The sequence below is a fragment of the Globicephala melas genome, chromosome 3 (genome assembly GCF_963455315.2).
Source record: "Globicephala melas chromosome 3, mGloMel1.2, whole genome shotgun sequence".
Lineage (NCBI taxonomy): Eukaryota > Metazoa > Chordata > Mammalia > Artiodactyla > Delphinidae > Globicephala > Globicephala melas.
Genome location: NC_083316.1, coordinates 21905746 through 21918309, shown reverse-complemented (window position 1 = coordinate 21918309; position 12564 = coordinate 21905746). Strand labels below are relative to the sequence as shown.

Genomic DNA, 12564 nt, shown 5'->3' with positions numbered 1-12564 from the left:
TGAGTTTTTGACTGTGGATAGTTCTAGCTTTAAAGAGACCGAAAACAAGGATATAATAGCTAGTGATATATACGTATATTTTAAAATGTTTTATATTTATAGTGTTTAGTGTTAACTAAGATTGTCCCATTTCTAAGGACATTTCATTTAATAATTGATTTAATTTTCATATCAACTCTATAAGGTAAATGCTTTTATTCTTCTACAGAAAGGTTAGATAACTTACACAGTCACTCATTCAGAAAGTGTTTTAACTAGCATTAAAATCCAGATTATTCTATTTCAGAATCCACCTTTCTAAGCATTATCCTCAAAACAAAAGACTACTTTACAAATAATATTCCTAACAAATACTAAGTTATGTATATCATAAATGGAATTGGCCAGTGCATTTAACTTGTCACAGTAAGATAAACTTTTTTTTTTCATAAAATTTGTTAAATGTAGGCACAACACACCAAATTAAATTTTAAGCTCATTTCTTAAAATATCACTATGGCATTGTGGTCATACCTACTCCAGCAATATTTTCTAAATAAAGTCATGCTTCCAAGTGCAAATGCTTTCTTTGAGCATGCCCTAACAGGACAATGATTTAATTCAATTAAACAGTTGTTCCACTGTAACACATTCCCCCAAAACTTGTTTCCATCAAATATTCATCCAAAATGAATGCTTAGGGCAGGAGAGCTAGCCAAATTTATGTCCCAATGCTCATATGTGCTGGCTCCTTTTCACTGCAAATCCTCTCAGGCTATCTGGATAAAATCCCTTTGGCCAGATATTCTTGCAGGACTTCAGTGGGGAACTGATGAAAGTGAGGGGAAAACATTTGTCTCAGTTATGATGATCCAACTATTTAGAAAAACATTTTCGTAGGATGGTTTAGAACTTAACACACTACTACCATCAGCAGCAGCAGCAGTCCACATCTCCACCTGCTGCTAGAAAGTTCAACTCCTCCATAAAATATTTTTGTATCCTCATGGAGATTAAATGTTGGCTTACGCTTCTAGCTAAGTGCTACTGATATCATATTGCTTTATTTGCTCAAATAGTTCTACTTTCCTAATTTAGGACAATATGGAAATATGTATATTTCAAATTTGATTTTTTAATTTCAATATTAAGATAACACATACTAACACATAAAGACATGCATGCATACATGAGGGAACATAATCCACCCAAAAAGATAGGTTTAGATATTATAACATTATCCAACTAAATTGGATAATATTTTTCTCTACGCAGAAATCCTAGAAGGCTTCTTTTATTCTGAAAAGTCTGCCATCTTTCTGCCCCAGGAAATATAGAAGGCACACAATTCCTGTATTTTACCTTCTCAATTTATTGCCTAAATGTGGAATGATTTTCTATTATTTTAGTTAAAATGGGTTCCAACTCATAAGGTTTCATTATAGAAGTTCTTTAAGCATCCTTGCTGTTATTTCACATCTTTATACTAATGGCTGGACATAGTTTCTATATCTCTGAAGTTAGAAGAGTCTGCTTTTTGCAAAATGGTGATATAGCATGGACAATAATATTTTAGACCTATCCTGCTATACAGTTTGAAGAAATGTAATTCATAGTTTATATCTATGTTACAAGGCAAAGTAGCGGGTTAAAACCTAGGGCAGGGCTTTTTAATCTTTTTGGTTCCTTGGACACCTTTCATAGTGAAGATGAAGCTATGGACCTATTTAGAATAATAATTTAGATTTATAAAAATAAGACATGTAACACAAAAGGAAATACATTTATCCAAATTAAACAAAATACATAAAAGCAAAACGTGTTTAATTATTGTCATATGTGCTTTGTTCTAGAACAAGTCTAATGATTATTTGTAATATATCCTAACTATAATACAATATAAAGTATCTGTGATTTCTATTGGTTTAAAAGTCACACATACTGTTACTATCACTACAGTTTATGCTGATATCCATAATAGAAAAAAATGTTAAATTCAAGTTATAGTGAAAATATAACTTTCTATATTACAGAATATAGCATTTTTTTCTACTCCTTACCTTAGTCTCTTTGAATTCCGTTCACATACACCAGATTAAAAACCTCAGTCAAGGGAAAAGAAGTAGATAATTCTGGCCTGACAAAGCAGAAAACCCTCAGAGCAGATTCTGAGGACCATTTGTGAAAGTTTGTAAACATTGTATTAGTTAAGAAACCCTTAAAACTATTTGACTATATGGTTGTTCTATGCATAGAGAATTTATAAATTAATTCATTCAGTATTAAACTTAGAAAGAACCCTGTTTTTCTACTGCATGATTCACTAGATTTGTGGATTTCAGGTCTATGTTGGACTTAATTTATGATCATCCTTTAACAGAAGACAGTATAGATATGTCTCATTATTAATGAAAAGTTTTTTAAAATGTCTTCAACATGATTCTGAATATAGCTCGGCACCCAAAGCCTGATCTGCAGAGGTTAGTGAAGATACTTCTAATGAATCTTTTGTTTTCTTATTACCAATTAGTAAGAGCTGAGGAAAATGTATTGGCCAGTATGACAATAGCATTGTATGGGCCTTAAGTGTAGTTACAGAGGCCTCAAGGGCCATGGTGAAGTGCAGTCTCAATGGAAATGAGTTTGTGTAATCTCAAAACAAAGACTGAGAAAATGAATGGTAGGTTTCTGAGGCAACATGTTCTTATTTTTCAGTGAGACTTCAGTAGTATTGACAAAACATTTAACTTCCATAAAGTAAGGAAAACCTGGTTTTTATTTCTCCCCAGAAATGTATAAGTATGCTTTTGGAAAATATTCTTTAATTCTTAACTTTCTTATGTATAAAATTATGTACTTGGTTCATTTTCTATGGAAACGTATTTTGTTGGAAATCATGTGATCTTTCTTATGTTTTAAAATGTAATTTTTAATTTCAAAATTTATTTCAAATGTTCATTGTCAAATACATGCATAATAATTTAAATTCCAGTAGTATAACAAGAGATAAGGAAGTATGTCATATGTGGGGGAGTTCATAGTTAACTTGATAACATAAGCATGTAAATAATAATACAGCATTTACAGGGAGCACAATTAACATTTCAGCCCCAAAGTTTGAATGCAACTATATATCAAGGAAGTCCTCAGAAATAGGGTAATATCTGTAAGATGAGAACAAGGTAAGGATGAGTTTGAGTTTTAATTTTATATTGTAGCTTATAGAGTTATATTTCAGATTTTAAGCAGGCTTTCAAAACCAGGTCAATAAAAGAAATTAACTAAACAGATGTGACATATGGGAATAGATGAGATTAGTAGCATATATATATGTGTGTGTGTGTGTGTGTACATATGTATGATATATATACACATAACATGTATTATACATACATATACACATGACATATGCATATATGTGAGCAATACTTTGCCTGTATTCCCTTGAATCCTTAAGATAATATTAAATTGGTACTGAATTTCTCTTGGGATAATAATGATTGTAGCTTTAGAATTTTAGTATTTTGAAACAAACATGCATTGGGGAAGAATGAGGTATTACATACTTATAGTTGGCTAAATGCATTCGCCATAATTGAAGATTTTCAGTGCCAGAGCCCCACAGGAGATTGAGTCTTGAAAGTAAATAAATGGCATTGCAATATCTGTTTCTTTATCAATATAGTACATCCAGTCACTGGCCCAAATCATCCTGTATTTGTGTAGGATAGTTACTCTTTATATCCAAATGAACTTAACACTTCTTACACCACACCAAGGTCACAAATACAAAAGTGCGCTATATTAATTTAAACCCGAATCATGGAATCTCACAATTTTCTCTCTTTGGTTTTTTCTTCTTGTTGTTGTTGTATTTGTTTTTTTTTTGTTTTTGTTAATAGTTTTAGTTGTGCTGTTTGCTGCATTGAAGAGGCAAAGAAAAAAGGAACCTTTGATAATTTCAAAAGACGATGTCCGGGACAACATTGTGACCTACAATGATGAAGGCGGCGGGGAAGAAGATACCCAAGCTTTTGACATTGGCACATTAAGGAATCCAGAAGCAAGAGAAGATAGTAAATTTAGAAGGGATGTAATGCCTGAAACAATTTTTCAGATAAGGAGGACTGTACCTCTGTGGGAAAATATTGATGTGCAAGATTTTATCCATCGAAGATTAAAAGAAAATGACTCAGACCCAAGTGCACCTCCTTATGATTCACTGGCAACGTACGCCTATGAAGGGAATGATTCCATAGCAGATTCACTCAGTTCTTTGGAATCTCCCACAGTAGATTGTAACCAAGATTACGGTTACCTCAGCGACTGGGGGCCTCGTTTTAAAAAACTTGCTGATATGTATGGGGGTGATGATAGTGACCGAGATTAAGAGTATGGTATGACTTCATGGACATCAGTGGAAGTACTCTCTTTGTTACTAGATGGAGTGGCCTGCATTCTCTTCCTTGGAGGAAAATTTTTTAAAAATCAAAATTACAAACAATACTTAGGTGTTGTCTTAGTAAAAGTTTGCTTAATCAGTAAGTTTCTGTGAATGAACACGAATGACATAGATTTTAAAAAGTAATAATAACCAGTTCACCCTCTTTGACTAACAATCTCTGAAGGAAAGTATATCACATCAATAACCGATAAGAAGTACATAAAAGGCTTTTTGTGCCTTGACTTAGATATAAGAACTTTATAAATAATGTTTTCTTAACTGACTGACAGTCACCTTTACTATTAAATGAAACTTTGTGCAACTGCTTTGTAAATTAATATGAAAAAATATATCTCTAAAGAAATAGGAATGACTATTACTGCCATATTTATTTAGTTGAAGAATGTCTTTCTGTTAATTCATTCATATTTTTATAAATGTATATTTATATTTTTATATTTTTGTGAAATAAAATAGTATTTATAAAAATAAATTTCACTTTATTTAATTCCTAGAAGCAGTTCTAATCTCACTTATAACATTTTTTAAACATCTTTAAAGGTAAAACATGATTTACTCAGGGGAAAAAGCAGCTAAATTATTGCATGTAATTTGGAAATAGAATGTGGTAGGACTATAGTGAGCTTTGGTACAAGTTGTGATTTTCTCCTGCAACCACTTGAATATGGACAAGTGTTTATTGAATCACTGATGTCTACCCATCGATAAGGATGAGAGACACATTTACAATACAAAAATATTATAAATATACTTGTGAACAATTTAATTTTTTTGTACAATTCTTTCCTATGGGATCAACCAGTAAAATTTATTGAGAGTAAATGAACTATGTGTCAGTGATGTGTAGATGAAGAAAAAAATCTAAACCACTCTTCCTTCATCAATAGTATAGTTTCAGAATGAGAAATGATAGTTCCAACTTTTCTCTTTATGATTAGATAATTGATGAAATATAATTTGGGTAACATTTAAAATGTGCATTAACAAATTAGTGGAGTTTTTTTTTAATTGATAATTTTGTTGAGGATGTTGGAAGCCATTGTATTTGAAGAAATCTTGAAAAAACTAGTGACAGGTAGACTGGAGATAAGGAACCTTAAGGAATGTAAAGTTTTATTAATGATTGGGACTGTCCAGAAAACAGAATATAGACAACCTAAGACATAGGAAATAAGAATAGAGAGGGATAATTGTGCATAGTAATCATTTGCAAATTTTGAAAGACTGCAATGTAGAAAACTTGCCCTGGATTAGCCTGGAGAATAAAACCTAAACTGAAAGACAGAAACTTCACAAGGAGATTACATGATATCCATTTTCTATGTCATGAATTATCCTCTTTTTCTCCTGTATTATTGTTCCTTTGAGGAACAAATATCTTGCCCAGGGTAATTTCTAGGTGGAATTTATATAGAAATTTGGCTTTGACTAGTCTGTTAGCAAGCCTTTTAAAATAGCAACGACTTATTAACTTATAAATAGGCACTTATGTATTCTGTTACTATGTTGTAAAATATTTAAAGACCAAGACTATTTCAATAATTTTACCACCAGTAGCTAACACATATTAAAGGTTTAATTTAATGCTAAGAAAACAAAAACATACTGGGTATTTAAAAAATAATCGAAAATTTCTTATCACTGGAATTGCCCAGAAAACAGAAAATTTTTAGTTTTAGTTAAGAAAGTATTAGTTTTTAACCTTAATAAGTAATTAGTTTCTCCATTGCTAGAAATCTTCCTGCATAAATCAGACAAATATTTGAGGAGGATTATATAGAGTGGCTTAAGGTAGTAAGAAAAAATGAGTTAGATGTCTATTAATGCCCCTTATAATCATTTATTCTATAATCACCAGGGTATAAGTGACAATAAGTAAACACATTCTAAGAAGGCCCATAATTACCATATGAGTAACAACTATTTATAAAAGAAGAGATTATGTCAAATCAGAAATGGGGGAATTGGTAGTTGCATCGCCTGCCTGAGTTCACCATGCCATAAATACTAAGAGCACCACAACAAACCAAGCTTCAGTTATAGACCTATAATTGCTATGAGAAAATCATATTGATACCAGATAAGGCATATTAAGTTTTTAAGCTCGATTATGAAGAATTGTTAATTTAACTACCATTTTTTGGCAATTAAATATTGAATTTAATTTCAGAGTTATTCCTTTCCTTCATCTGGAAATCAATGATGTACTACTGGAGTCTTCATAAGGGCAGAGTTAACAGATTTCATACTTAATAGGTACATGATTGTTTCTGCTATAAACTGGAGGGTCAGATTTGATCAAATAAATTACCAGATCTGTGTAATACTGATACTTCCCATAATTTTCCAGTAATGCTTGAAATTCCTTCAGTGGAAAAATGTATTTAGGAGTCAGATGAGATTTTATTATTTCCTTACTGGCAAGTAAAAAAATTACCTAACTTCTCCAGAAAAATAGACTTGAAAATATTTACCCTATTGGGTTTGGTTAATTTTATTTTACTAAATGCACACAATACACTCAATAATATTAGTTTCAATCACTTGATTCTCTTTGACTGTGGAGTTGGTAATATCTGAGGAAAATTAATACTTAATGTGTTCTTACTTTTCAAACAAAATAATTAGCTTTGACTGCTTACACTTGAGATAGAATTAAATTAAAGCCATTTGAGTAACCACTGTTCCAAATATAATTAAAACAATCATTGTTTTATTTTGCATGTTCAATAATTTTCAGAAAATATAATATCTGTCTATATTCATATCTGAATATTTTTCATTGAGAGGAAGCTACCTACATTATTAGAACTTTAACACACAACCTGAATGTTATTACATTCAATCCTGCTCTCAGACATATGAAATAGATTCCAATGACTTAAAAATCAAACTTAGTAAAGAAAACTAAAGAGCATTAACAACAAAAACAAGCCAACAAATACAAAAAAAAAGTAACAACATCTTACCTTAGCCAGTGGTTGAACTGACCTCAGTTGATTATTCCTTTTATCCTGGCAAAAGCACAACTGGCTTCCAGGATTCTTCATTCTTCTGTTTTTTCTTTTATTTTACTCAGTTTTCTTTACAGGTTCCTCTTCTTCTTCCTAACTCCGTATTTTGGAGTAATCCAGGCTCTAATCTGTTTTTTTCTCTATTTAAATCCTGGCCCTTGATGATCTTACTTATTCTTTCAGTTACTATACATATCTATATCTGTATCTTGATATAGGTATAGCAATAATTACAGACATAAACTGAAAATTTTGAAATTTAGACCTCCCATCTTTACCCCTTTCTTAAAATCCAAACATATATACAACTAACTATTCTAAATTTCCACTTGCATGTCTAATTAAGTGGGATATGTCCAGATTTTAACTTTTAATTTTCACCCAAAATTTATCCTATTCTCCACCTGTTTTATGTAGGTTGATGACAAATCGATCTTTTACTTGCCCAGGCCAAAAACCTTACAGTCATCCTTCATTCCTCTCATTCATATCCAATATTTTCGAAAATCGTGTTGACTGTACCTTCAAATTTATCTGATATACAATGACTTTTCATCACGTCTCCTGCTACAATCCTGGCCTAAAAGTATTACCTGGATAACTGCAATATGCTTCTAAGTGTTCTTTCTTACTGGCCTTTGCCCCTACCATCTATTTGAACACCAAATACAGAGCGGGTTGCATTTCTTTTTTCTTTTGTTTATTTTAATTAGATAAGGGTGAGCATCTCATTTCTTGACTCAAAACTTATCAACTGTTCTTCAAAATTAGAGTCAGTCCTCCCAAATGATCTACTAGATCTCGATCATATTATCTCTTTGATCTTATTTGCCTCTATATCCTTAACTCATGTCACTTCAGTTATTCTGGGTTTCTTGTTGTTCCTTAAAGATGCTAACATTTTTCCCTTTGAACTGACTGATCACTCTCTTTGGAACAATCTTTCCCCAGATATCCATGAAATTAACTGTGTAACTTTCTGTAAGTCTTGGGTCAGATGCCACTTTCTAGATGAGGACTATATTAAACAATCTAACTTTCTAGATGAGGACTATATTAAAAATCTATTTAAAACTGCAATCCTCCAAACCCATTTCTCTTTTCCACATTTATTTTAAAATAAATATTTTCTCAGCAAATATCACCATCCAACATTATACATAATTTGTTGGTCATCTAATTGTTGTCTGCCCACTTCTACTAGAATTCTTTTTGGTTCTTAAACTGGACCCTGTACACATAGGACAAGGAGAGAAGAGGCAGGCTACTCCAGATTAATATGTGGCAGTTTTAATAACCAAGGAATCTTACATGTGAGACCTGCCTTTGTGGCCTTAAGACAAGTAGATCTCTGCAATCTCCCACCAAAATCTTAAAGGTTTATATAGAAGCCTTACCTGGGTCCAGTCACGTATTCAGTCCAGATGGTCTCACCATACCTTACTCTCTCAAGGCTGTGTCTTTAAAACAACTCCTTGGTGTGGGAATGGTGGGCAGAAGGTGCTTCCCAAGGGCGGAGAGTGGGTGTGGAGCCTCCAATTGCCCGGGTCCAGTGTGCAGGTTAACCAGCAGTCACATCCTCTTGATAACTTCCTCCAGCAATGACTGGTACCTCTGGTTGACAATTTTCAGATATTATAATCTTTTCATATGCTATATTAACTAAAATATCCCATGTGTCTAGGTTAGTGCCTCATACCTTGTTGAAAAGCAGCAAATATTTTACAAATGGGGAACGGAATGTGCAATATTTAGATATAATAATTAATTTGGTAAAATATTATGAATACATAGGAGATTAAAAAACAAATGTAAACAAAAATAATTATACTCAAATTTATAAGTGTGCATGCCTTCAATATGATATTGATTATAGCCTAGATTTTAAATCAAAATATTGTTTACTGAATTTTGGTTAATCATCAAGTTACTATTTGAAAAGGCCTTTTCAAAATTACAAAAAAAGCATGAATAATTTTTCCAGTTTTTTTTTTTAAGCTTCACACTGAACTAAAATTACACTCAATGATCTTTGCTTCTCGAAGAATATAGTAGTGAGAGTTACTAGATTTCAGGTCATCAGTTCCAAATGTGAGAATCAAAACAGAAGCCAACACAAAGGAGGAACAAAATAAATATCTTTTGCTTCTGCTGTTTTAATTATTTTTACAATTTTCTAATCATTAAACTGTTCTCAGCCCACAATTTTCTAGTACTTGGATAGTAGAGTAAGGGTGAAGGTAACTGACCAAATCTAAGAAAACATTTTCTTACTTAAATATGTTTAAATAAATTTCAGTAATAATATGTGCTTATTTTTAAAGAATAAATATTATTTGATGATAATTTATATGAAATAGAAACACTCATTATTTAAATCTATACATTCAAAATAGCAATGCACCAACATTATCTGATTTGCAGTCTTTGTTGCTATTGTTTGATGGGATATTGTTAGCTAACTTAGGGTTAATAACATGCATAAAAATCACCATATTATTGTCAGCATTTAAAATTCAAGATATTTTACTTATAAATTATTTCCTCTAGATTTTCTTGAAGAATTTACTAGTGAAATTAAGCATTTTTTTCTTATGTGTATGTGTCACTCAGTTAATTTCACAAATTGCCAATTCATGTCTGGAATAGTTTTCTTTTAGATATTTTTATTTTCTTATTGTTTCTAAACACATAATTATATAATTTTGACAGCAATAATTTTTAAGTGATGTATATTACAAGTATCTTTCACAAATATGTGGCTTGTGTTTTCACTATAATTTATTTCAATATAACCAAAATGATATATGCTATGGTTTATGGTTTCCCTGCTATTTCTGGCTTGGTTTTCTGTGTGTCCTTATTGCTAGTTTAACTCCAAACTCTGTGTCAATTGTCTAAATTTTCTCTCTAGAAATTTAGAAGCCCAAAAATGTAGGGAACCAATTTCACTCCCTGAAGAAATCTTTCCTTCAGTCACTAAACCACTCAACTGAGACATTAATTACCCTGTACGCCAACTGTATCCAGGTACCTCCTCCCCTGATCAACCTGGGCTTTCCCTGGATCTCTCCTTCAGAGTTACGTCCTGATTCCCACATGTCATGTCAGCTTGCTTTCCCTGATCCTTCTCCCCATCGCATTGAAAATAATTTGGTCTACATATCTACCTAGTGATGGCACTGCTTATTTGTGTCTAATATTGTAGTCCATTATATTTTTTCTTCCAATTTTATTGAGATATAATTGATATATAGCACTATATGAGTTTAACATGTATAGAATAATGATGTGATTTACATACATCATGAAATGATTACCAGAATAAATTTAGTGAACATCTGTCGTCTCATATACAGAATTAAAGAAATAGAAATTTTTTTTTTCCTTGTGATGAGGACTCAAAATTTACTCTCTTAACTTTCATGAATAATGTACAGCAGTGTTAATTATATTTATCATGTTGTACATCACTAGTACTTTTTTATCTTATAACTGGAAGTGTGCACCTTTTGACTACCTTCATCCTATTCCCCATCCCCCTACCTCCCGCCTCTGGTAACTACAATCTGATCTCTTTTTCTATGAGTTTATTTGTTGGTTTGGTTTTGAAGTATAAATTGACCTGCAACACTATGTTAGTTCCTATAACACAACACAGTGATTAATATTTCAGAATGATCACCTTGGTAAGTCTAGTTACCGTCTATCCCCGTACAAAGATATTACATAACTATTGACTATACTCCCCACACTGTAGATTTCATACTCATGATTCATTTATTTTGCAACTGGAAATTTGTACCTCAATCTCCCTCAACTATGTCTTTCCTCCCCACCCCAAACCCCTCCCCTCCGGCAATGACCTCTTTGTTCTCTGTATCTGTGATCTGTTTCTGTTAAGTTATATTTATTCGTTTGTTTTCTTAGATTCCAGATAAAAGTGAAATTATACAGTATTTGTCTTTCTCTGTCTGACCTTTCACTTAGCCCGTGGGTCCCCAACCCACGGGCCGTGGACCGGTACCAGTCCGCGGCCTGTTAGGAATCTGGCTGCAGAGCAGGAGGTGAGTGGCAGGCGAGCGAGGGAAGCTTCATCTGCCGCTCCCTATCTCTCCCCATCACTCGCATTAGAACACCCCCCCCCCAACCCCACCACGGGTCTGTGGAAAAATTTTCTTCCACGAAACTGGTCCCTGGTGCCAAAAAGGTTGGGGACCGCAGACTTAGCTTAATACCCTGGACTTAGCTTAATACCCTCTAGGTCCATCCATTTGTTGCAAATGGCAAGATTTCATTCCTTTTATGGCTGAGTAATATTCCATTATATGTATGCGTGCATATATAAATAAATATATATAATTATATTTATATATATACATATATATTCTAAGTGGTCTTTCAAAGGTTTTGAAAAGTTCTACCCACAACACAGTGAGGCGTCTGATTACAGAAGTTTTAGATAATAATAATATCTGAAACTGAAGCCATCTAATAATAAATAGCAAAGTCTAACAGAACTACAATATATTAAAACAAAGTATTAAAAATGTATACTCTGCTATAGTATAAAACAAGCCGTTCAGGGGAGCACATACAACGAAGATTTATTGTGTTCTTGGAGTGAGCCAAGGACTGAGTGCTTCATTACCATTCTTTAATGGCATGAACATCAAGCATAGGCTGGATGGAGCAATGGAAACTTTCATCATTGAAATGCTTACTATTAATTAACAACATATATAATAATCTCTAAATTATAGAAAAGAATCAGAGTCAATACATATTTTTTATTATTTAAACATAATAAAATGTTAGGATAGTGTCCAAACAATATCACTGACAGCAAAACTAAGATGCAACAAAATGAACAATATTTCTGTTGGTTATTTTTCCTTAGGTGGGAAAATTACCTGTGACTGGAGAAATTCCCATAGAATTATGTATATTATTACTTTGCCTTGAAAAATAAGTAATATGGAAATATGTATAGAATTAAATATGTGTATTTTTCTTTAAAAGCTAAAATAGAGTTGAGTTTATTTTGAATCTTCTGTTAAAACCGACAACAATAGGTATTCATACCTTGAAGGTGGGTAACAGTGG

General features: G+C 32.3%; 1 protein-coding gene across 3 annotated transcripts in view; it reads left to right on the top strand.

The window, feature by feature from the left end:
* The window catches only part of CDH9 (cadherin 9), a 122752-nt gene extending 117496 nt beyond the window's left edge, over window positions 1-5256 (top strand). The window contains exon 11 of one of the 3 annotated variants that reach the window (XM_030856469.2): window positions 3882-5256. In XM_030856469.2, the coding sequence (XP_030712329.2) occupies window positions 3882-4369 (488 nt within the window). In that variant the 3' untranslated portion in view covers window positions 4370-5256. The remainder of the gene's footprint in view (window positions 1-3881) is intronic. The other 2 variants (XM_060295686.1, XM_030856468.2) reach the window with 2 other exon arrangements.
* Window positions 5257-12564: the final 7308 nt, after the last annotated feature.